Source organism: Ambystoma mexicanum, chromosome 6q (assembly GCF_040938575.1).
Source record: "Ambystoma mexicanum isolate Mex_15411 chromosome 6q, UKY_AmexF1_1, whole genome shotgun sequence".
Lineage (NCBI taxonomy): Eukaryota > Metazoa > Chordata > Amphibia > Caudata > Ambystomatidae > Ambystoma > Ambystoma mexicanum.
In genome coordinates, this window is record NC_090937.1 from 243534435 (window position 1) to 243560947 (window position 26513).

General features: G+C 51.4%; 1 protein-coding gene across 4 annotated transcripts in view; it reads left to right on the forward strand.

Moving 5' to 3' along the window:
* Nucleotides 1-26513, forward strand: part of PPP3CA (protein phosphatase 3 catalytic subunit alpha) — a 1568629-nt gene that overhangs the window by 964506 nt on the left and 577610 nt on the right. For all 4 annotated transcript variants that reach the window (XM_069630708.1, XM_069630707.1, XM_069630705.1 and 1 more), the window contains exon 6: nt 14910-15049. In XM_069630708.1, coding sequence (XP_069486809.1) covers nt 14910-15049 — 140 coding nt within the window. The remainder of the gene's footprint in view (nt 1-14909; nt 15050-26513) is intronic.

Below are 26513 nucleotides of genomic sequence, written 5' to 3' on the forward strand. Positions count from 1 at the left end.
TCCGGAGCGCTGGTGTGATGAGCAGAGAAGAAACTTGCCTCAATCGCGAAGAACAAACAGGTGAGAGTTCCACTGGATATCCGGGCTGCGATGAAGCGAGAACAGGTAAGGATCCAATATCCGAGCTGCGGTGGAGCGGAAACAGGTAAGGATCCAATAGATGTCCGAGCTGCGGTGAACGTGTGCTCAAGGCTACAGAATGCACACGAAGCACGGGCTAGTTCTTGGGCGTGGCTTATATAGGCAGCCATGCCAGACACTACAGTGTGCTACACAGTTCCACACAGTTCATGGATGTCACACAGGCATCCATGTTGGGAGTACAGGAAGTGGCTAGATAATAAAGGCTATGCCAGAACAAGCTTATGTGAATGATGTACACTCTAAGGCTGCCTCAATGCATGTTTTGCTTGCCAGGCCTTTACCCATTTAGCCCCTATTTGTGTTTTCAGCCTTCCCCCATGTGTTTGTGCTAATGAGGTGTGGGTCCCTATGCTGGTGCCCATGACAGGTTCTCATACCAGCACGAGTACCGAGGCTAAATCAGCTACCGGCCGCCAGGCCGAGGGGGGTCCGTAGACTCTCCCGAAGATGGTGCTTAGAGCCTGCAAGGTTCTTGTACCGGGTTTACACCCGAGGGGCAACACCCTTGCACCGGTATTATGACCGAGGGGGCGCCTACGTGCAGCACTACCGGCGACTTCGCTGAGGGTGACGCGCCTACCAGGCTTCGGCCTGAGGTGCAGGGCAGGTCTCATGCTCCACAGTCAAGAGTCCTGGATGAGGCTGGCCCCAGTGAGCCAAGCACCAAGACTCTGACACGTGGCATGCAGCTCGATAAAAGGGACGATGTGCCAAACAAGATGGCCGCTCTTCAGATACCTCCCAGAGGAACTTGGCAGGTGGGTGAACGAGTTACAAGGTGGGACTGGGGCCAACCAGCTACATGGACTACAGCTTATCCATCAGCAGCAGAGGGCAGAGTCCCTCTGCAATCGAGACAGAATATGCACCGGCTCCAGCAGCCGTCCGCGATCCCATCAATATCACCTGCCACCCCACTGGCTTGTGAGAACAGGTTCTTTGAGAGGTTCCTCACCCTCATATCACTTCCTCAGATGGGGGCCATCCTCAGGGATGCTATGAAGGACATGCTCCCTCCGGCCCCGCCACTCGTGCCTCCTATGGCTCAAGCACCTCAGGCCCTGTGCAGCCTCTGCTGCCCACACCGGCTCCCTTGATTCCGGCTCCATTGCCTCCCGCAGTTCAGGTGGTTCTGTACTGGCCTCCGCTGCTGGCTCCGGTCTCCACACCCCAGCCCTCAGCACCCAGCACTCCGCCTCAAACGCTGATCCAGCCAGACGCCCAGGAGGACAGACGGGGGAAGAAGACCCTGACACATCATCAGCCAAGGCCTTCCACGAACGGCTTGCAAGTCTGGCTGAATACCTGGGCCTTCCTCAGCCTGAAGTCTAACACCCAGAGACAGGGGTGCTCGCTGAGGTCCTCAGCCTACACCCCTCGGCTAGGACCTAAAAGATGCAAAAGGATGTTGTCGCCTTGGCCAAAAAGGAGTGGATCAACCCCCACTCAGTCCAGCCAGTCAATTGGAGGGGGGGGTACACTCTTGCTGTTGGCCCACCCTCAACCGCACTCTTCGGTGATTGCTGCAGCATCACTCTACTCGAAGCCTCAGTCATCCTCCACCACCTCGTCCTCTGTGCTGCTAGGCAAGGAGGAGAAGATCTCGGAGGTGTACGGAAAGCTTTATTCCAATGCTTTGCTATATCTTCGACAGGCCAAAACAGATGCCATGCTGGCAGCCGTTAACCAGAGGCTTTGGCGGGAAACAGCAGACTTCATTTCAGAACTTTCGGTGCAAAGCCAGTCGCGTTTCAAGGCGGGACTGGCAGAGGCTAAAATGGTGGCACACAACCTCATGGAGTCCACCATGGCCCAGGTTGACAGCTCTTGCCGGGCCATATGCATTGCCCCAGACATGAGAAGGACGTCCTGGCTCCAGACTACTAAATTCAATCCGGACGCCCAGGAACGCATATTGGACCTTCCGGTCGAGGGTGTCGACCTCTTCCACTCCACCACCAACGAGGAGCTAGGTAAAAAGAAAAACAGTTAGCAAACTGCAAAGTCTTTACCTATCCTTACAAAGGCCACGCCCAAGGTGTACACCCAGTCACATCAAAGCTCCGACAAGGGGCAGATGTTTGGAGGGTTCCGCGGCTTCCAAGAACGGAGGTCCAGGCAGCCTGACCGTTCGCCGAGTCAACAACGGCGCAAACAACAAAAGGCACGGGGAGAGTAGGGGCTTTTCCTAGTCCGCCTCCTCAGCAACACCTCTGAGGGAAAGAAGGCATGACGCGCCCCTTTGGGTCCACGTGTCTCCGGTATTTTGTGGACCCCTGTATCCTCGCTGTAGTATCCAGTCGGGGCCCTTTGGACTCAGTCCTGGCGCCTTAGGCGCCAGGCTCATAGCGGACCCCAGTCCTGGCGCCTTAGGCGCCAGGCTCATAGAAGAGGATATGTGTTTAAGTGCTTGGGTGCACACTTACCTGATGCAGACCTTGCTGCTTCATCCAGGCCCTCTTGAGGCCTGAATGGGACTACTTAACCTGTAGGACTACTTCACCACCCGGGTGTGGTCGGGGAAGGATACATACCTGATTGGTGGAAGGATACATACCAGGAACTTCTTCCAAGGCTATTTAAACCCCACCCGAACAGCCACACATGCTTCGTGTTCTGCACCTAGCAGCTGGACGCTCACCGTGTCAGCTCCTGCATCCTGACCTCAGCCACGCCTGCCAGCACCCTGGAACACCTGCAAGGGGAGAAAGGAAGAGAATAGGAGAAGAAAAGCCCTTACCTGCTAAATCTGCATCCCGGAGTCATTTCTCCAACGGCCCTGAAAAGGAAGACCTCATTTTAAAGGCATTTCGTTTCGATCGCTGCAGCGCTGCATTTTACTCACCTTTGCAAGGCGCTTCCATCTTCAGCAGCGATCTTCCGGATTCAGCTACGCCCCGGCGCCTAGAGGAAAAAAGACAAGAACAAAGGTGAGAGGGAGAAAAGGAATAAGGAAAGCTCAGTTTCCTTTTAAGTCTTACCTGTTGGATTATTCCCACTGCATTTCGAGTCCTGCCGCTTCCTGGCATCTCCGGATCCCGGCCCCTATGGGGAAAAAAGACAGACATTGAATGAGCGAATGCAAAGACATTACCTGAGCGCTCATCCAGAACTGTTTCACTTCGGGTCGGCGCCATATCTCTGGCACTCCGAACCCCGGCCCCTAAGGGGAAAAAGACATAAGCATTAGCGCTTGCTGCAATTAGACAACGAACATTATTATTAAGCTTGAACTTTTGAACAGAACTTTTACAGCGCCTTACCTGAACAGTCAAGCTTACCTGAACTCTCCTCAATCCAGTGAAGTAACTGGGTTTCAACGCGCCCCTGCATCAGAAGCAGGATGGAGAGCTCATCCTTCCAAACCCTAAGGTGAGGCTTCACGGGGAATCGTGGAGGAGGTATCGTGGAGGGTTGGAAGGGAGTGGGAGGCTTGAGCATTGTTCCACAGTTGGTAATACTCCCTTTTCACGCACAGGAGGGTATCCAACGAGCCAGGGAAGCCAGAATAGAGGGGCCCTTCCTGTCCATCTTCAGAGTTCTGCGCCTTCGACGCCGCGCCTCCGTGGGAACCAGGTGAGCGTTACACTTGTCGAGAGCCAAGCAGTGGATGAAGTCCCAGCCTCCCAGCAAAGATTGGGATTTTATTCCAGGATTTTCGCCATACAGAAGAACCAGGCTGGCCCGAGAGTTGTGTTGGACCTTTCCACCCTTAACCTCTCACTCCCTCTTCAAAAATTGGAGATGGTTACGCCAGCACTCATAGCAGAGACATTGTGCAGGGGAGAATGGAGGTGCTCCCTGGATCCGGAGGATGCGTACCTACACGTCCCGATTTGGCAACCGCATCATTCCTCCCTACGGTTCAGGATCATGGGCTGCCATTTCCAATACAGGTGCTACCTCCCCGTACCTCGACGACTGGCTCGTCAGAGCGACATCACCGGAGGCGGCACACTACTCTTCCTCTGCTCTTATGAGCACACTCCACAACCTGGGATTTTCGCTCAACCTCAGGAAGTCTCAGCTGCAGCCCACGCAGTGTCTTAACTTTCATGGGCCTTATCTGGGACATGTGCTCCGAGAAAGTTTTCCCCTCGGACAAGACAAACACTTATTGGGACTCAAGGTGGTGGTGGTCCTGCCTGTCCCCCACACGATAGTATGAAGCAACCACAGCTGCACTTCGCAGCCTCATAGAATCAGGAGCTGGGCTCCCAAGCGGAGCTGATCAGCAGTCTTCTCTCTACTCGGACCTCACATGGTGGTTAAGGGACTGCAACCTGTGGAAGGGCATGCCCCTCCGGCAGCCAGTTCCGCAGGTCACCATCACTAAGGACTCCTCTCTCTAGGGCTGGGGGGGACACTCTGCATGACCACAGCGTCCATGGAGTCTGGACCCGGCAGGAGCAGGAGTCTCATATCAACTGGCTGGAACTGAACGCCATCTGGCTAGCGTTCAGAGCCTTCCTTCCGGTCTTTGGGGGCAAGATTTTCCTCCTCCAGACAGACCACTCCACCAGCATGTACTATGTCAACAAGTAGGTGGGTACCAGGTCCCCTCCACTGTGCAGGCTAGCTGTCAGTATGTGGGAATGGGCCCAGGAGAACATCTACCTCATGACTGTCCACCTTCCGGGGGAGTACAACTTGGAGGCGAACAGGCTCTGCAGGCTCGGAGCGGACAATTACAAGTGGCAGTTGGACGACCAGGTGCTGCAGGAAGATCTTCTGCGGATTGGGACACCCCTCGGTGGATCTTTTTGACTACTGGGCCAACAAGAAGTGCCAGCAGCTTGCTTCCCGGCAGGGGCAGGGCCCCGGCTCCTTGGGCGACGCATTTCAGACATCCATGTTTGTTTGTTTTATTACTTGTATTGTGCACCAGACCCAAAGGTATCGGGGCGCATTGCATAAAACAGCTCACAGCTTGGTTACAAATAAGTACAGATACATATCACATAAGAGAAAGATGCATGTAAGGCACATAGGCAGGATACATCATAAGATACTAGATACAGTTTCATTACACAGTTATATACAAGGTGTCACAGCATAAACGTTAAGAAGGTATAGAGGAGGTATAAACGTTGAGGTCTAGCAGAGGTAGGCAGGTTACTTGTCAGAGTCTTTGAGCCAACTTATAAAGTTCTGCCGGAATCAAGGGTAGGATTGGGTTATTCGCATGGGAGGGGGTATCGAGTTCCACAGTTGGGCTGCCTTAACTGAAAAACTGCAACCTCGAAAAACTGGGACCTCCAATGTCTTGGCGCACAAGCTGTTCGAGCCTATGGCGTCCGCGGACATCAGGCTGGTCACCATTAATACAGCCCTGCTAGTGGGCCTCACCTCGACTTGCAGAGTGCGCGTGATCCCAGCCTCTGGGGGCGTCAGAGCCATATACCACTTTTCACAAGGACAGGGTAGTCCTAAGGACACACCCAGCGTTCCTACCAAAAGTACCCTTCGCCTTCCTTCTAAATGAGGAAATATTCCTGTTAGGAGCTGTTTCTATCTTTGCTCTGCCTTTCCCTTGTAAACCGATTGATTAGAGTGCCATCTTCGTTAAGCGCTCACCGCTTTCTCCAGCATGGGGTCTGGCATGGAATCAAATGCTCATGAATATTCCCCGTCGTCAGACTGGGAATCCTCAGTAAAGAAAAATCAGTATCAGTTTCGTTTCTGATCTGTTTTTCGTAGTAGTAACCAGTCACTGATCTCTGCGTCATACTGACCACAGCCAGTGACTGCCATCTCCCTAAGCCCCGCCTCTGGCAGCCATCTTCAGATTTTTACCGCACTTTCAAGTGTTGGGATCCTCATGCTATTGCTCTCGAGCTTTAGTGCTTTTTCGCGCTTTTTCTTAGGAAAATGTTCTCTTTTTCGGTCAAAAGAGCCTCAAGCTCCACCGTTTCTTTATCCGATCAACGGGGACCCGTGTCGGATTCCTCTACGCCCCTCAAAGGTGAAGATTTCGTCGAGCCACGCTTTTGGAGGACTCCAGAAGTTTCTCAGGCCCATCTCGATCATGGCCCAGGAGAAGGGAAGCTCGACGCCCGGAAAGCTGTTCAGGGTCTGCCCTGGATGCCAGCTTCAGAATGTCTTTAAGGAGGACGAACACTCCCTTTGCCTCTACTGCCTGCATGAGGACAAGACGCAAGTGGAGAAGGACTGTGCGTTTTGCGGCAATATGTCGGAGCAGACCATGAAGGACCGCCATCTGCGTCTCGCCAACTGGCTGGAAGGGAAGAGCCCGTCAGGCGAGAAGAAGAAGAAGTCCGAGCGGTCTTCTAAGACCTTTGAGGGCGCCCCGGCGACGGGGGTCCAACAGAAGGCCAAGCACCGCGAGTCCGCTGGCACCGGGAGCGCCGAACGGTCGGGCTCTACGGGCGCCAGGCAGGGCGCATCCTCCCGGCGCCATCAACCACGAGCCAACGCTCTGGCTCGGGTAAGAGGAAGGCTGAGCACCCGGCGAAGCTCCTGGAGAGACCCCGGTCGAGCTCTAAGGCCCCATCGGAGGGGGAGCGAGGCGGTGACCCTCCCCCCAAGGAGAAGGCGGTGAGCGCACCTAAGGTGGTGAAAGCCTTGATCCACCAGGCCAAGGCCTCTATTTAGACAGTCGCGGCAACCCTGGCTTAGTCTGTGGAGGCTACACCAGTGGTGGCGACCTCGGGGCCCAGAGTCTCCCTGCCACCGCGGAGGGAGTCCTCTTTCATGCCCATCGACAGGACCCCGTGAAACCCCAGACGGAGAAGAAAAAGGGGGGGCAGGAGGTCGTCGTGGATTCGGCCTCAACCTCTGAGGAGGAGCTGATCGAAGTCTTAAGCCACGGCGTTGGCGTGGAAGTAGACCAGCCTGTCGGGAGGGACCCCGACGTAGGAGACGATGAGAACGTCGAGGGTGCCGACGGGGCTCCTGACCGCCCGTCGGAATCCCCTCAACCAGTGCCGCAAGACAACTCGGCGGCCATTTTGTTGGCTATACAGTCCTTATGCTCGGAGATGAGGACGAGATTGCCGTTACCACCAACGGAGGAACCGCTCCCGACGGGGGACCCGGAGCCAGGCCCTTCTGGGAGCCCTCCTCCTAAGAGAAGAAGGATTCATCCTCCACCTCCTTTTCAACCATCGCGCCCTGCTCAGCCCTCCTCCCCGTCCACGACCCGTGGGGATGATACGGGGACTGACACGGCCGCGACGGGTACAGACGACGAGGTTTACGACGAGGATCTCCCGTCACCTCCTCCCCGGGCTTCCCCGCCCGATGAGATTGGATCGTTTCATGCCATGATCGCCAGGGCATCCGAGCTTTTCCAGCTCTGCCCGGAAGAGAAGAAGGAAGGTTTCCTTTATCAACGGCGCAAGACCAAGACGGTCCTCGCTGTACCTCTACTGGACGATATCTGGGATGAGGGTCTCGCCCTCCTCAAGAACCCATCCACAACGCCTATGAGAAGGGATCGGTACGAGAAGTAGTACCGGGTCCCGGACGCGGCCCCCTTGTGCCTTCGGGCACAGCCGACCCCGGACTCTGTCGTCTCCGCGGCGGCCAGGAAGAAAGCGGGGGGGGGGGCCTCGGCTTCTACGTCAACCTCCCCGCCGGACGTTGAGAGAAAGATATTGGACACGATGGGACGCAGAGTCATTTCATCGGCAGCGACGACGATTAAGGCTGCCAACGCCTTGGCTATCGTAGCTCGCTACGACAGGGAGTTGTGGTACAAAATCGCCCCCCTGCTGGACTTCTTACCAGACGACAAGAGGGCGGAGGCCCTAGAGATCTTGCAGGAAGGAGAAGTGGCGTCGGACCACGCCATTACGATAGCGACGGACATCGCTGACACTGGATTTCGCCAGTTGGGCAACGGCGTGTGCCTTAGACGGCGTGGATGGCTCAAGGCAACTGACTTCCATCAGGACGTGCAGACCAGAGTCTTGGATATGCCGTTCGACGGGAGCAACCTGTTTGGGAAAACTGGATGATTCCCTACAGGCCATTAAGACGGACACGGAGACGGCCCGGGCTCTTGGTGTTCTCCAGCAACGACAGCCGCCCTTTCAGAGCGGCGGAGGCAAGCAGGGTGCCTCCAAAGGTCCCGGCAGCGGATTTTCCACCTATCGTCAAGCGGCCCGTTCGTCGTCGCAGGAAGCCTACAGGGGACGAGGCAAGTCGGGCGGACCCCGCCGTCGTCGCCAAGGAGGACAAGGCGGCAAAGCCTCGTCGAAGCAGGACTGAACCGGCCGTGGGGTCGGGCCCCCACCGAAGCACCCCGTGGGAGGCCGGCTGGCGAGCTTCATCAGCGTGTGGGAGTCCATCTCCACCGACCGTTGGGTGCTGGACGCCCTGGCCCAGGGTCACGCGCTCAAGTTTCTAAAGAAGTGCCCGCGCAACCCCCCCCCCCGTGGCCAGGAAGGAACATCACGTCCCTCAACTTCTCCTGGAGGTAAAGGCGATGCTCAAGAAAGGCGCCATCGAGCTCGTCCCAAAGAGGCTTCGGGGCTCCGGAGTTTACTCAAGATACTTCCTCGTGAAGAAGAAGACGGGAGGATGGCGTCCCATCCTGGACCTACGACGACTGAACAAATTCATCAAGGCACAGAAGTTCCGGATGGTCACCCTCCAGCACGTCCTGGGTCAACTGGAGGAGGGAGATTTCCTGTGATCGTTGGATTTGGAGGATGCCTACTTCCATATCCCCATCCTAAAGGGACACCGAAAGTCTCTCAGATTCGTGGTCCAAGGGCGTCACTACCAGTTCAGAGCCCTTCCCTTCGGATTGAGGTCGGCACCCAGGGTGTTCACCAAGTGCCTCGCACCGGTGGCGGCGCGGCTGCGCCTGGAGGGGATCCACGTCTACCCCTACCTGGACGACTGGCTCATCCGAGCAAAGACAAAGGAGCTCGCCGCAGAGCACACGACGAGGACCGTCCAACTACTCACGGACCTGGGATTCTCCATAAACTACGCCAAGGCCCACCTGGTGCCCGCACAAGACGCAATGTTTCTGGGAGCGAAGCTCGACACAGTGGCGCTTCTGGCCTCTCCGTCGGAGGAAAGGATGAGGGCCATCTTGGGCAAGGTGCAACGGATGCTGGTTGCGGACGCGGCCAGGGTGAGGTCCATCAAGTCCCTCCTCGGAATGATGTCTTCTTGCATTTATCTCATCCGCCTGTGCAGGCTTCGGATGCGCCCGTTACAGGAGTTCCTGGACGCCCGCTGGATCCAGACGACAGGCAGCTTCGAGGACAGGATCACACTCGACGTGAGCTTCCGACGAGCAATCCGGTGGTGGGGCACCCGCGCGCATCTGACGGCGGGCATGGACTTCCAGACCCAGGCCACCAGAAGACAGTGACCATGGATGCCTCCCTGGAAGGGTGGGGAGCGCACACCGAAAATCTGCACGCGAGGGGCCTTTGGCTGCCGACGGAGAAGTCCCTCCATATCAACGTCCTGGAGCTCCGTGCAGTGTTTTGGGCCCTCAGGTCCTTTCTTCCGTCCCTCAAGGGTAAGGTGGTGAGGATCTTCACCGACAACACCACCACCATGTTCTACATCAGGAAGCAGGGCGGTACCAGATCCCCAGCCCTGTCCAAGGAGGGGCAGGATCTGTGGCATTGGGCCGTCCCCCAAGGGATGTTTCTGGTGCCGTTTCATCTGACAGGAATAAAAAACACCATCGCCGACTCGCTGAGCAGAGAGCTGCGCTCGTGCCACGAGTGGGAACTACGACAGGATCTAGTGGACCGCCTCTTCCGACGGTGGGGCACACCCCAGATCGATCTGTTCGCGACGGCGACGAACTCCAAGTGCCGGAGGTTCGCCAGCAGGTTTCCCCAGCCGAGGAGCATGGGCGATGCTTTCTCGTTCCCCTGGGAGGGCCTGTTCCTATATGCGTTCCCTCCATTGCCGCTGCTGATCCGGCTCATCAACCAGCTCAAGAGGTCACGGTGCAGGATGATCCTCGTCGCACCTGCGTGGCCGAGGCAGATATGGTTCCCGGACCTTCTGGACTTGTCAGCGTCCGGTCAATCAAGCTGCCAGTGGACGCGGATCTTCTCTCCAGGGAAGGAGGCGCCATCTTCCATCACGACCCGAAGTCGCTGAACATGCAGGCCTGGCTCCTGCAGCGTTACAGTTTGGAGGTTACGACATACTGGCCGACTGCAGAGAGGTTTTTGCAAAGGCCAGGGCGTCCTCAACTCTTAAATGCTACGGACACAAATGGAAGAGGTTCTCTGTCTGGTGCCACGCACAGAAGATTAATCCTCTACGGATTACGGCTCCTCAAGTACTGCCGTACCTGCTGACGCTGGCCAAGGCTGGACTGGTGCACGCTTCCATCAAGATTCATCTTGCTGCGATCTCCTGATACACCAGAACCACGGGACGGACGTCTTTGTGGTCTCATCCTCTGGTGAAAGAATTCATGAAGGGACTGTTCAGATCGTTCCCACCGGTGAAGGCTCCGGCCCTGGCGTGGGAGCTCAACGTGGTGCTGACCAAGCTGATGGGACCTCTGCACTCAGCTCCGTTGAAGTTCTTGTCATGGAAAACAGCGTTTCTTGTGGCCATCACCTCCGCACGACGGATGGGAGAGATCCAGCCCTTTCCTGCAAGCCCCTGTACTTGACTTTTCACTACACGAGGGTAGTGCTCAGGACGCACCCCTCCTTCATGCTCAAGGTGCCGTCAGACTTCCACCTCAACAAACCCTTGGTGTTGCCTGTTTTCTTCCCGTCGCCTTTGTCGCCGGCTGAAAGGACTTTGCACTCGCTGGATGTGGCTAGAGCGCTGAAGTTCTACGTGGACCGCACGAAGAGTTTTCGGAAGACGTCACAACTTTTTGTGAACTTTGGACCTGTCAATCAGGGGAAGGCTCTCTCGAAGGCTTCCATTTCCAGATGGCTCTCTGGCTGTATCATGTACTGTCATCGGTTGGCAAACCGACCGCTGCCCGGCCGTCCGAGAGCCCATTCCACCAGAGCGATCGCAGCTACCACGGTGTTCCTATCTGGTGTGCCCTTGCTGGGCATCTGCAGGGCTGCTACTTGGAGGTCGACGCACACCTTCACAAAATTCTACTGCGTCGACCGGGATTCCAGGGAGGAGTCCAGGGTCGGCCAAGCAGTGCTGCGCAACCTGTTCGCCTAAGGTGAGCCTGGTGAGGAGGTAAGAATTGCTTAATGTTGAGTTTTGGATGTAATGCTTAATGTTGACCCTTTGCCACCTCCCATGGTTGTGCATGTGTGTACTGCTATGTATTCTTATATTCATGAGCATGTGAATCCATGCCAGACCCCATGATGGAGAAGGAACAAGTTACTTACCTGTAACTGTTGTTCTCTAGCATGGGTCTGGCATGGAGTCACATGCGAACCCTCCCGCCTACCCCTCTGCGACTCTTCACTTGGTCATACTGCCACTTCACGTGCTACCAAATCTGAAGATGGCTGCCAGAGGCGGGGCTTAGGGAGATGGCAGTCATTGGCTGTGGTCAGTATGACGCAGAGATCAGTGATTGGTTACTACTACGAAAGACAGATCAGAAACGGAACTGATACTGATTTTTCTTTACCGAGGATTCCCAGCCTGACGACGGGGAATATTCATGAGCATGTGTATCCATGCCAGACCCATGCTGGAGAACAACAGTTACAGGTAAGTAACTTGTTCCTTCTGAAAATAAGTGTTGCTTTACTTAAGACTTGTCTAACTAATCATTGAAGGGAGTGTATATATTTTAGTGACCGTGTTTTTGAACTGCTTGATATTAGTGCCAGTGTGTTTTACTAGATGTGTTCTTAAATAAATAATTATATCTTTTACACCAAGCTCTGGTCAGTGTTTGCTTGCTCTACTGAGTTCTTTTGACCTATTGTGAATACTCTGTATACTGCCTAACTCTTCTTGAGAGAAGTCTGACTGCTCAGCCACAGCTACCAGGTAAATCTGGGTGGTACAGACTGCTACCAATTGGGTTTACTGCCAACCATCTGTAGTCTTAAATCTTTTGCAGTGGTCCCAGAGGGAACTTCACAGGTTTCTGCCTAACAATTCCTACCTACGTTCTCTGCTGATCCTAAGGACGAGGCTCAAAGGGTCCTGCACTGTCTGGAGGTCAGACACGCTCTGAAAATCTACTTGGACAGGACCAAGGGCTTCTGAAAGTCAGACGCACTGTTTGTCACCTTCGGCGGGTCAAGGCCCGATATCAGGCATCGATAGCCCGGCGGATAGTCTCGGCTGTCGAGGAAGCCTATAAGGGGCAGCACAAGCCACTGCCAGCTAACAGGCACGCCCATGCGGTCAGAGCCAAGACCACAGCCATTGCATTCCAATGGCAGGTCATAAGCAGGGCAGCCACCTCGGCCACCCATTCGGCTTTTTGCAAGCATTACTGTTTGGACTCTGGCTCTAGATCAGATACGGCTTTCGGACAGGCGGTTCTAAGAAACCTATTTGCTTAAGGAGGGTCTCCTCTCCACCCTGGGGCTACATTCAGTTGTAATCGCCCATGCAGTATGCAGGAAAGGGGACAGGACATAAGAGTAATTATTAGTTACTCATCGTAGTGACTAACATACTCGGTCCATAGTCCCCTTTCCTTCATACGTCCCACCATCCTCCCCCCTAATAATACTGGTGCCATTAGGCAATGTTAAATATTGTCGACGCTTCAATGGGGTCTGAGGTGTGGCACGGGGAGGGGGGGCAGAGTCAGGTAGCGCATGCTCCCAGGGCCGCGACTTTAAATTTAAAGGGGAAAAGGTTTTTCTGGTGAAAAATGATCTGACTCCGTCCCTAGGAAGGGACACCCATTCAGTATGGAGGAAAGGGGACAAAGGGCTAAGAGTACGTTGGTCACTATGGTATTCACTACCTCGAAGACCTTCCTAACTTTCTGAACAGCTAGGACAGAATCTGCAACCTTTTGGCTCTTCGAATGTTTTGGACTACAGCTCTCATTCACCCAAGACAGTTTGGTCAATGGTGAGGGATCATGGAGTTATGTTAAGGGTCATAGGTGAGCCACAGATTTCAGACATTTGTGCTAGAGTAAAGCCTGGGTAGATCATAACATATTATAATCTGTGTAGTTGAAAAGGAAAGCCACAATTGAGGAGGGGAGCCCGATCCAAGTGCTCTTTGTACTCTGAACCATAAAGAATGATTTGATTGTAGCATTTTTTTTTTCTTCCAGCACATTCATTGGCATCCCTTGACTGGATTTCAGTACCCCCAAAATACAGACATTATTTCTTAAAGCCTTTCTTTCCTAAACCTCAACATGGGCCATTGTAATCTTCAGCTCTGCTTCCAATGCTACAACAATGCTACAATCCTCCCTTCATATTTGATGGTTGAATCCTCCTGCTGTCCCTATCCTTTCCTCTGCCTCCCAAACATGAATAATCAGAGTTTCGATATCCGACTGTCCTGTCTAGCATAGTCGCCACCACATGGACCTTCATCGCAGACAAGAGCATTGCTGCACATTTGCCTTCTGTATTACTGTTCTCCACTGTCTCTGCAACAACGGGATTTGCCACAGCTCTGCCTTGTTCTTTTGGCCAGCCATGCAGCTACTGGCTGCCATGTAATCAATCCTGTGCCCTTTTGTGGCTCTTCTGCTTGCTTTTCCACGCAATGCCTGATGACCTTGAGCTTGCAGGCCGAAGAATGTGACTGGCTATTTCGTCAATGTGGTCTCAAGTATATTTTCGTTTTTGGTAAAAGCAGGGTACAGACCTCTTGTTGGACACGTCCGCTCACCACTATAGAATCACATGATGCACAACACTTGGTTTCTCTTAAAATGTGTTTAGTTATCAGACATTCTTAGACTTCCTTTTTTCAAAGGGTGTACGTTGGTATCAAGGGTGCTCTGTGGTGATGTTCATTGCTATGCAGATCTGTGATGTTACTTTCTGCCGGGAGGGATATCCCAGGAGCAACGCGCTCGCCTTGGAAGCAATACGACGCAGAGCACCACAGATTCTATCCACGGGTCTGCCCTACCTCTGGGCATTAAGCGAGTTATAAATAACCAATTCAAATTACTCCAAAATACCTTTAGCAACTGCAGCACACTTGCTTAGTTTCACCTAAACTATTCAGATATCCATGATTTATTTTCTTATCCGAGCTTCTAACTTGCAGTAATGCATGAGAGAAAAATTACAAATGATCCACCAAAGAGAGCAGTGAAAAAAATTCAAGTGGGGTGGAACCAAGCCTGATTTGCACATGTCTTTCCCCTTCTGTAATGGCAGGCTGAAGAACAATGGTCTGCAGCGTTTCCCAGGGCAATGTCAGAAGTTAGGATTAATTCCAAACCTTCCAGCCATGGCCTTTTTTGTTTTGCAAAATTTCAAGTTGCAATCTACTAGCCAGCCATAAAAAGACACTTGCCACCTCAATTCTATAAATGCAGACAACACAAGAGTGAAAGATCACTAGCCAACGGCTAGTGGCGAGTTCATATTTTGCACCGTGGCCCAACATTGCATATTGCCCTTAATAGGAATGGTTCCCAGAGACGCCTCAAGCAAGTAGCAGAAAGTTTCTTTTTTTCTTTTTTTGTTCAATATTTCTCCTTTGTACATGCAATTCTTTATATTCTGTGAAAATCTGTATTAATCCACTCTAACAAATCACAGGCACATTAACCCCCTGTTTATTAGCATTTAATTGTTTTTCACCATCTTTTTTCTGTTGGGCATAAATACTAACTTGCTCTATGCTGCTTTATTTGTTTTCAGTTAGATCGATTCAAGGAACCCCCTGCCTATGGACCCATGTGTGACATTTTGTGGTCGGACCCCCTGGAAGACTTTGGAAATGAAAAGACACAGGAACATTTCACGCACAACACAGTTAGGGGGTGTTCATACTTCTACAGGTAAGTAATCTGACCTCTTCTCTACTAACAAGTCCACCCCCAAATGTTCAAGCTTGTACTTCTCTAAACTACTCCACTATTCAACTGGAATTCTGGGAAGTTTGTGGTGATAAACGTTGATATGTTTAAGCAAATTTTGTTATTTTACCCGGATTTGAATGTCTTTAATGTAATCCTTAATCTGTAAATCTGTGGCCTATACTTTTGGTTTTACTGGTCACTGCCCTTACCTTCTCAATCATGTTTCTGCAAGTTTGTCTGAATAGCCTTTGTTCTCCAGATCTTATTTTTTTTTAAATCTTCCCCAGAATTTTGTATCCTTCCCAATAATATCCAAATATTTTCTCCACCTCACGTATCTAGGTAAATTGCCATTATCAGAAACTGTTGCAGCTCAGACTGCTCTAGCTCTCAACTCCTTGTCTTAATCTGGGCGCAGCTCAAATTGGATGCTATGGCCCAAAATGCCAGCATTCTTAGATTTGTATTTCTTTCCCTTGCTATTATTTGCAAAGAGTTACTGATTATACCAAAACGTATGATCTAAACCTTGTCCGGCCAAAGATTTTCAAAGTCAAACTAAAAGCAGCCACTGACACTGTTCTACGATTTGCAACTGTGCGCACTCTGGGAAAGTTTTAAGCAAAGGGTGCCAAGTACTCCACCTTTCGAGGGGATTGGGTCCTCCGACGTATTCCATATCTATGACATGTAATCACCACAGCTGTGCTGCTTCTGAAAATCTTCGGCTCCTGCGTCGTTGACGTCGATACGCCGCCCTCAAGGACCTCCTCAGACGTCCGACGTCACTGGATGTTATAAGTAGGACGCACGACGCCTGTAGCCTCAGTTCTGTTTTTTCCGCGAACTTGTTCGCTTGGGAGATCTCGGCGCGCCTCGACTCTTTGGAGTTTCTGTTCTTTCTCGGTTCTTCGAACCTGTTCGTATTGTGTAGTATATTCTTCATGAAGATGTCTACCTCGTCTTCACCCCGCGTCCGGGCTTTAAGAAGTGCAGGGACTGTGGGTCCAAGATGTCGGTGACGGACTCGCATGACGCCTGCCTCTGGTGCCTCGGGGAGGCCCATGACACGGATGACTGTGTCGACTGGCAGTCGCTCACGTCCAAAGCCTTGCGGGAGCGCAAGAAGAGGTTGTCGGGAGGTAAGGTGTCCAAGCCACAGAAGTCGAGGTCTGCGGGGCTTTCGACGGACGATTCGAGGGGCGACTCTCCGCATCGTCGTCGGAAGTCCAGTGGGTCTCGGTCCCGGAGTCGGTCCAGCCACTCCTCTGCCTCTTCGAGGCACTCCCGGAAGCGCCATCATCGGTCGCCTTCCCCGTCCTCATCGAAGGACTCCGCCCGTAGCTTATCCCACCAAGCATGCGACGTCGGAGGAATGGGCTTCCTTCGGGAAGAAAATGTTAGCGATTCTTGAATCGCAGGGCACTGGTCAGTCCGCGCCTCCGAGTGGGGTCGGTTGTGATCGGTCGAGAGACTCCGCTCGCACGCCTTCGGGCTCGGGTGTCGGCACAATTTGCGGGAGAGGTCCCGCTTGGACAAGGGGAATCGTTCTCGTCATGCCCGGTCCAGGTCCCGGTCCTCGATGCACTTGAGACCATGTGCACCTGTGGTGTCTTCGAGGAAGATGTTGACGCCGAGGTCGTCGACTGACTCTTTCGAGGCCCCGCCTCCGAAGAAGTCGTCAATGCCATCGGCGCCCAGGCTGTCGAGGGACACGCTCGGCACTCCGGCCTTGCGGCCTGTGTCGACGCCATCGAGGCTGTCGGCGCCGCGTTCAGCATCGACGCCGATTCACTTGATGCCCTTGACGCCTTTCGAGGCTCTTTCGACGGGGGTACCCTGGGGCTCGGTGGAACCCCCTAGCCAAGGCTCTAGCCAAGGCCAAGCGTGGCTTTGTTCCACATTCTGTGCCTTCTTACCGCCATCTTGAGTTGATTTCAGAGGTGGATGAGGGCTCTGATGATGGCATGGTTCCTGATACGGTGCCAGATGAGATTCTCTCTGGCCATAGCCAAATTGAGGACCTGAGTCAGTCCCTGCACGATGCCAGTGGGCTGGACACCTCTCCGGAGGAGGAGTTTTGTAGGCCTGAGCCTGGCACTCATGCCAACTCCTCGTACCGGCGCCTTATGTCTAGGGTCACCGAGCACTTGGGGTGGTCTGCTCCCCCAGGAGATTTTCTTCAGGATGACCTTACGGATATCCTCGACCAAGGTCCACCAACTGACCTGGTACTGCCGTTCCATATGGCTCTACAGAGGAGGGTGGTGGCGCTTTGGACTGCTCCGGAGAGTCTCCCGGCAGTGGGCAAGTCTTTGCCGTGAAAATACCGCCCAGCCAGTAGCAACCCCTGCTACTTGACCAAACACCCCACTCCGGAGAGTTTGGTGGTGCAGGCGGCTACGGCCCCGGCAAAGCAGGCGTCGTATCCTACCATCCCTCCTGATGGGGATGACGAGCGTTTTGACGGCTGGTCGAAGAAAGTGTTTTCTTCAGGGGGTATGGCCCTTCAGGCGGCCAACTCCGTATGTGCCTTGTCACGTTTCACGCACACTCTGTGGAACTGTTTCCTTAGCGGCTGAACATATTCCCGAAGGGGACGAACCGGATGGTTTTCTTGCCATGGTTCAGGATGCCACGGATGCTATGTTTGAGGCCGTTCAGTCGTGTTTGGACATGGCAGATTGTGCCAGCCGGACCATGGTGGCGAGCACCGTAATACGCAGGTTTGCGTGGTTGTGGAAGTCGGGGTTTGCTCCTGATGTGCAGGCCCGGCTCCTCAACATGCCCTTTGACGGGGAACATCTTTTTGGCAGCAAGGCTGACGAGAGCCTTGAGAGGTTGCAGACCTCAAAAGCTGCAGCAAAGTCGTTGGGAGCTGCAGTTCGCCAACCTCCGCCTTTTCGGCCTAGGGGACAGCAATGGAGGTGAGCTTCCTTTCGTTATTACTCATCCTTTCGTAAGGCGAGAGGAGCTTCCAGTCAAAGGGGCCACTGTAGGAGTGCCAGAGGTGGTAAACAAGGTACTTGAGGTGCCAAGGCCGCACGGGCTGTTGCCTCTTTGCCCTCAGGCAACGCCGCAGCCGCCTCAGCTCAGTCATTAGGCCATGTCCCATGGTTCGCCAGTTGGGGGGAAGGCTGGCGCAGCATCTTGCTGAGTGGCGCGCCATTACTTCAGATGTGTGGGTTCTGGAGATCATAACCCATGGCTACTGTCTTCCTTTCCGGCAGAGGCCTCAAGACAATCCACCGGGGAATCGCTCTTTGAAGAGTTCGGATCCGCTCCTTGTGCAGGAAATTCAATCCCTGATGGAGAAAGGTGCCATCCAACTGGTGCCTGTAGCGGAGAGGAACAAGGGATGGTATTCCCCTTATTTTTTTATTTCCAAGAAAGACGGGGGATTGAGACCCATCATGGACTTGCGCGGTTTGAACAAACTCCTCAGGAAGGACAAGTTCAAGATGGTTACTCTCTCTCAAGTCCTTCAGGCCCTTCAACTTCAGGACTGGTTTGTGTCTCGACCTCAAGGACGCTTATTTTCATGTGCCGATACATCCAAAGCACAAGAAGTACCTGAAGTTCGCGGTTGGCGACTCGCACTTTCAGTTTCGGGTCCTGCCGTTAGGATTGACCTCTGCCTGATGGTCTTCACCAAGCTCATGGTAGTGGTGGTAGCGCACCTCAGGAAAGGGGGGGAATCGCGTCTACCCCTACCTGGACGATTGGTTGATCAGGGCGCGCTCTCCAGAGCAAGTCCTGGATCATCTGTCAGTCACCTGCCACTCCCTCCACAAGCTGGGCTTCTCCCTCAAATTAAAGTCGTCCCATTTGACACCAACTCTGAGGCTCCAGTACATCGGAGCTGTGCTCGACACGTCCCTGGGGCAGTGTTTTCCTCCCCAGGTGAGGGCTCATCACATTCAGCAGATGGTGCACAAGTTTCAGCTTGCCCAAAGTTTCCCGGCGTTCGACTTCTTGAGATTGCTCGGCCTCATGGCATCCTGCATTCTTCTGGTGCCAGAGGCCAGGTTGCGGATGAGATCTTTGCAATGGACACTCAAGCTCCAGTGGTCTGTCCTCCGGCAGGTTGTCGGATCCTGTTCAGGTGCTGTCCTTGGTCGCCCAGGACCTTCTGCGGTGGGCCGTCGAAGACAATCTGATGATGAGGGCTCCATTTTGCCTACCCTGGCTGGAGGTGACGATCGTGACGGACGCATCCCTCACGGGATGGGGAGCTCATGCCAAGTGGTTGACAGGGGTCGTTGGTCTCCGTCGGAGTCCAGACTCCATATCAATCTGTTGGAGCTGAGGGCCGTTAGGCTAGCCCTGAAGGCTTTTCTGCCGACTGTGCAAGGGAAGAATGTCCTGATCCTGACGGACAACACGGTGGCCATGCACTACCTCAACAAAAGGGGGGCGGCAATGTCACTTCCTCTGTGCAGGGAGGTGATGCAGCTCTGGTTCTGGGCAATCGAGAAGGAAGTTTCGATCTCGGCAGTTCATCTGGCCGGAGACGAAAACGAGACGGCGGACGCTCTGTGCAGGCAGAGCGTGATCTCTCACGAGTGGGAGTTGGCTCAGGAGATTCTCCTGGAGATCTTCGCCCTTTGGTGGACCCCTCAAGTGGATCTCTTCGCCTCCAGTGTCAACCGGAAGTGCGAGAGGTTCTGCTTGTGGGAAGTTCCACCAAAAGGAGCCTTAGGAAACGCGTTTGTGGTGGAGTGGTCATTCCCACTGCTGTACGTGTTTCCTCCAGTCCCCATCATCCCGCAAGTACTGCAGAGGTTACAGAGGTTTGGTTCCCGGATGATCCTCATTGCTCCGGCGTGGGCCCGGAGGACGTGGTACCTGGACCTTCTTGACTTGTCCATCTGCCCTCCACGTCGTCTTCTCTACCGAGACGATCTGCTCTCATGGGAGGGGGGGTCAGGTTCTCCATTTAGAGGTCAGATCCCTCAACCTTCACGCTTGGTTTCTGAAAGGTTGAGGTATAAGGATTGGGACCTCCCTGAAGAGGTGATGGAGGTGTTGCTCTCGGCCAGACGGCCAGCAACAAAGTCCCTGTACCGTTGCCGTAAGTTCTGCGACTGGTGCAAGGTTAGGAATGTGGATCCTTTTGCATGTGACATTCCCATGGTTCTGTCCTTTTTTGCTTTCTTTTGCCCATAGGGTCTTGCAAGTGGACACGGTTAAAGGTTACCTGGCGGCGCTGTCCATATTTAAGCAATCGTCTGAAGTGTTCCTATTTTAAAATTCCTTTAATTTCTCAGTTTCTGAAAGGGCTCACTAATGTGTTCCCTCCGTCACCTTTCCAGCTGCCCGGTTGGGATTTGAACCTTGTTCTCAAGTTTCTGATGGGTGCTCCGTTTGAGCCTTTGCATTCATGCCCTTTGAGACTGTTAACTCTTAAAACTGTATTTTTGGTTGCGGTCACTTCCGCTCGCAGAGTGAGTGAGTTACAGGCACTTTCAGTTAAGCCACCCTTCACTGTGTTTCATAAGGACAGGGTTGTCCTTAGAGTTCGTCCTTCCTTCTGGAAGGTGGTGTCGGAATTTCATTTAGGCCAGAAGGTTGTTCTTCCGGCGTTTTATCCTCCTCCACATCCTGGTAAGGAAGAGGAGAGGCTCCATAGGCTTGATCCTAGGAGAGCGTTAAGCTTTTATATTTCACACATGTCCCGGGTCAGAGTGGACGATCAATTCTTCATTGGTTACGCTGGAAAGCTTTTGGGACAAGCTGTGACGAAACAGACTTTGTCTCGCTGGATTATTCTGGCTATTTCTGAGTATCACTGCTTGGGGGGGTAAGGACCCACTGGTCGGCTTGCGGGCCCATTCTACCAGGGGTATGGCTGCCTCCTCTGCCCTACAGCGGGGTGTTCATATTCGTAACATCTGTGATGCAGCCACCTGGGCTTCGTTACATACTTTTGTACGTCACTACTCCCTCGATTCCATCCGTGGGCAGGATCTGGCCTTTGGCAAGGTGGTCCTTTACTCTGCAATTTGATTGGGCATTCTAAATTTCTGTTTTCTAAATTCTTTTCCCGCCTCCTTGCATTGGTACTGCTTTGGGAGTCTGTCATAGATATGGAATACGTCAGAGGACCCAATCCCCTCGAAGAACAAGTTACTCTTACCTGGTAACGTTCTTTCAATGGGATGGTCCGACGACGTATTCCATATCGCTCCCTCCCTGCCTTCCCCGCTACAGAATTTCTTATGCGATTGCAGCTTACGTTTCTGCAAGGCTTTGTGTGTCAGACTGGCAGAAGACTGGTGCCACACGTTCTGGGAAAAACTACAACTGAGGCTACGGGCGTCGTGCGTCCTACTTATAACATCCAGTGACATCGGCCGTCGGAGGAGGTCCTCAAGGGCGGCTCATCGACGCAGGACGCAGACGCCGAAAGATTTTCTGAAGCAGCACAGCTGTGGTGATTACATGTCATAGATATGGAATACATCGTCGGACCATCCCATCGAAAGAACGTTACCAGGTAAGAGAGTAACTTCTTCTTTTAAACTTATATCCAAGATGCACCTTAACCGTTCTTTATTTTATAATTGATATATTTTTTATAATTATCAGTGTACATCATTACTGGACACCCTCTTTTTTTGTATGTGTACTATTCCTGTTTCCCCCCTTTCTCTGTGAATAGATAGTATTTTACTTTAAAATGTGACTGATGAAATGACTACCGCTCTTTAGGAGGGAAGTATAGAGTAGTGATTAAAACTCATACTTGGCCTCACACTTATTAAAGCAACAATGATCTCCATCATGAATGGCGCTCCTCTTTAGACTCTTAGGGGGTAGCATGGGCCAGCTATACTCTTCAAAAAGGATGTGCCCTAGCAAAGAAGCAACCAAACAATAGTACTGTAGTACCAAAGTAAAGGAAATGCCCCATCAAGGTTTTATAAAAAATGGGACATTTGAATTGAACTCTGAGCCTGCATCAAAAACAGTTTGTGCACCAAGTGGATCAAGTTGCTTCGAGATAAGTAGTTGCCTCTGAATGAGTCGAGGCAGTGTCGAGATGTATCAAGGTGATTGCTGCCAATGTGTTGAGTCGATGCCGAAAGGGCTGAACAAGTATAGTATAGGTAATTTTGTGGTTGCTCGACCACACCTCCCTATCGATTCTGCTTACAAACTGTTAGTGGCAAAACTCAGAGGCCATAGTCGTTTCTTTGTCCATGGTCTGCTGAAGAACGGTGTCCAAGGTCCCAGAGCTTAATGCAAGTCCTTCAGCCCTTGCCAGCCAGGATGATTAACAGTGAGCATTTCTAGGGCTGCCATTTCCAGTATGTGGAATCATGTTTACCAGTCTCTCCGCACCAGGTAGGTGTAGTCGAGAAAGACCGCTCTCTGTGGTTACAGAGCACTCTTTCTAAATCCATCTTTTTTTACATTTTTTAATTTGAGTTTAATTTGAGTACTAAATTAGTTTGAACTCCAGTAGGCTGTTCGGCAGTTACGTACATGCGCCTCTTTGGGCTGCCGTGTTAACAAACTACATGGCAGTTGCTTGGATGTCAGTAGACAAAATTCAGCAGAGAGAACACGTATGCACTATACATTTCATGGAGATTTTAAGAAAGGCTTGGCAGATTAGCAATAGCAGAACTCCCTTTCAGTAGAATCACCAGTTACAAAAATCAAAAAGGCTTGCGGTTGCCTACCTGTGCAGTTGGTATTCTGTCCCAGTGATGAGATCCTATTCTGGGCAGACATACACATAGTGAACAAAGGCTTCTGTGTGGTTTGCCAACACTTGTACCACAATTTGATTCAGATGCAGTCATGAAGGTGAAACTGGCCAAAGAATGTAGTATGCATCCTTCCTTCTCCCAAGTTTGATCAGATGGGCTGAAATCTGGATTAGCTCTCCACAGATGGGGATCAGCGGTTGGAGCATCCAAGCAATAGTAAGGGAAGCTCAAAAATGGAGATACTCTCCAAAAAAGGTTGTTAAACCTGCAATTTACACTAAAGAATAGCAACATTGATTAAAAACAATTAAAACTCTCCCCTGCAAGTGAACACACCGGAAATAGACAGGACACATGAACTAGTGTGCAGTCTGATTATTCTGGGAACTGTAGTCCAGGATGGAAAATAAAGGTACAGGTTTCAAAATGTAGAAAAGCAAAACTAGACCTTAAACTGTCTTTAGATTACCATGTCCCTATTTTATCCATTGAATCGTGTGGACTTGTGGTAAGGACCTCCGCTTACCTCTGATTCCTAGCAAAGTCTCTTAGCCCACCTGGGGCCTTTGAAGAAGCCTTGACCAAATCAAACTGAACTTGTAGTGGCTTCCTACAAGTGTGAGCTACGATTCAAGTGTAGCGAAGAGGTAGGTTTGTTGCTAATGCCTCAAAGTTGGCAAATCTCTTGAAGTTGTCTTAATCACAGCAGGAACATCTTTGAATGAGAGAGCTCAACTCGTTCTCCTGAGCAGCATACCCTGCACAGCAACAGCAAAGTACTCAAAAGGCAATCTGCTGCATCAATGGAGTCTGAGATTGATGATGCTTTGAAAAACTGAAACAGTCGTGCAGTGTATTTCTTTCTTGGTTTGCTGAGCAACTGGTGCCAGAAGAAATGCCTATGGACTTTATAGTGCTGAGCATCTCATCCAGAAAACCACAAAGTAGTCGAGCGTTTTTCTGCAACCCCTTTCACTCTTCTGTCTTAATTTACTGCAGGTATCTAGGTACACTCTTCCCCTCTGGGTATGTTGGTGTCATGGCCCTTCTCTGATGGCATGCTCCAAAGTTCTTCCAGAAATAATCCCTTATGTGCCCAATGGACCGTGCAGGTGTTAGTGTGAGTGTAGGTCGGGGGGTAGGCGTGTCTCCTCTCCCTTGGATGGGGACTTTGAACTGTCACCATCTTCAAGACATAACCAACAGAAAGGGTTGGGCTACACAGTTTATAGCTGAATCCTTGGCAGCTTCAAAATGTTTTGCTGAGATACAATGGGGGTGATACAATGGGGGCTCCCCACTTGCACTGTCCACCCTACTTTGAAGCAAATATCATAGTGCAATGCTCCAAATGGAGTAGCTGTGAGACAGAGCTAAGCATTTACCAACATGGTAAAAAGGATTTTGCCAGAGATGTCATGCTTCTGTCTGAGGCACCACATTTCCTGCCTCACTGAAAAGTGTTCTCTGCCTACAGTTATCTTCCCTTGCTCAGATCACTGCTGAAAATGCTTGAAGTTCCCCCCCCCCCACTCCTGTTTTGGAATGGTAAACTGTTAATATTGAATAGAAAGACTTCTAGGATGGTCTTAGGCCACCTTTTATCGATTCACAAGATGGGAATGCTTTCCCAGCAAATTATCATTTGATCTTGGGAACCTACTAGTTCAACGCATTGGCTCTGGCTGTACCTATGTATGTAATCATATCACAGCATTCTACTTTTGACAGAATGTTTTACTTTTAGTTTTGCCATTATCCAATACAAATGGGTTGTCCGGTCTTCTGTGAAGGTGTAAGATTCTTTGCCCAGTCTGCTATGAGGTACCATGTGAATCTATCTAAATTACCACACAATTTTCAGGCTGGTTTCCATTGATTCACTGCATAGCTTGGTTAGCGCATCTTTGGCCCTGTCGATCTCTCCGCCTGGTGTGTAGATATATAATACAGTGGACTTGGCAGTTCATTGTCCTGTTCGCAATGATGATTTTTCTGCAGTCATGATGCATGCCTGTTAACATGTTAGGGGGTATTTCACAATCTCTTCTTTCCCCATTTTAGTGAGTCCCCCCTTCCTCCTCCAGCTCAAACTCATGCCTTCATTCATACAGAAAAACTGCAAAACGTTCTTCTAAGACATCCTTCTACATTGGTAATTAAGGCCTACCATTTCATGACCATTGGCAGCAGCCCTTGTACCTAACCCACTTTGATGGATGCATTAACAGCCTTAACTGTAAGTGTGTCGCCACTACGTTTTGCACTTGATTGTTTATCGCAAGAGTACAGGATGATTAATTGCAAAGACTTGATGTTTACCCATAGCGTTTTGCCATCTACTGGTTTTGAGGTAAAACCCCCTTAATCTAATTTCTCTGCAATGTTGTAGATGTAGGCATGAATCTTTGTGGCCACATATCTACATTTCTTTTAATTAGACATATCTATCAAAATGCAGGTTAGCATGGGCCAACACCTGTTTAATGTCAGAACCATTCCTTGGTGAATACATGGAACTGATGGTAGATGTAAATAGAAGTAAAATAAGTCTAATCTAGTAAACCAAACTAACAGGCAATAATAAACTTAAGAGAAACTTTAAGGCTACTAATTTGAAGGATTTTTTAACTGTTTTTATTTGAAATTCACAAACAACAAATACAACTGTTAGCTTCAGAACCATAATATTCGTACATGCATAATTATCCATAAAGTATTTTAAAAAAAGCCCATAGATCTCAGGAAACTGGATCAAACAGCAAAGCCAAAACATAAAACACCACCAAAAAACATAAATTAACACCTGCTCAGTCAGTCCCAACCAGCCTTAGATAACCTTGTCACCCTTGTACCAGACACTGGATTTATAACGGCTTCAACAACTTAAAAACACTAGAGAAAAGAAATTTGGTACACACGACTACTCTTTGATGATTATTTTCAACGTAAAGACTTGTGTTCCCTTTTATTCATATCATGGGATCTGGCATGGATTCACATGCTCTTGAATATTCCTCATCGTCAGGCTGGGAATCCTCAGTTTCGCTTCCACTTTAAAACTGTATTTCTCTTCTAAACCAATCACTTTCCTCTGGGTCATACTGCCCCCATCCAATGACTGCCCTCTCCCTAACCCCCGCCTCTGGCAGCCATCTTCAGAATTTTATCACAGGCTTCAGTGTTGGAAGTCCTCGAATTGCTCCCCGAGCTATTTGTACATTGTTTTACCTGTTTTTTCGTGTAAAAGTTCGACTTTTGTTTCCACCAGAGCCTGTATGCTCTTTCCTCATCGGCCAGCAACAGGGACCATTGTCGGTGAACTTTTACGCACGTCAAGGGCGAAGATTTGTTGTAGTTTCTGGAGACTGTCTTGGGCCTACTTTGCACACTCTTGACATAACGGAGGAGAGAAATGAGGAAAGGACCCTCTTCAGGCCCTGCACCAAATGCAAGCTGTGGAACGTCTTCGTGGAGGACAAGCATCTACAATGTCTTTACTAACTGCACCCGGACCACAAAGAGGTGGAGTGCAAAATATGCCTGGGCTTCTCGAAGAAGATGATGAAAGACTGGCATAGCAGGCTGGCGCCATGGCTCAATTCGAACAAGGCCTCTGCCCCGTGCTTTGAGCAGGGCCATGCCTCGCACAGCACTGGCCGGTCCAGAGAGTGGTCACCCCATCCGTGGGGGTCCAAGATAAAGCCAAGAACCGCAAGACT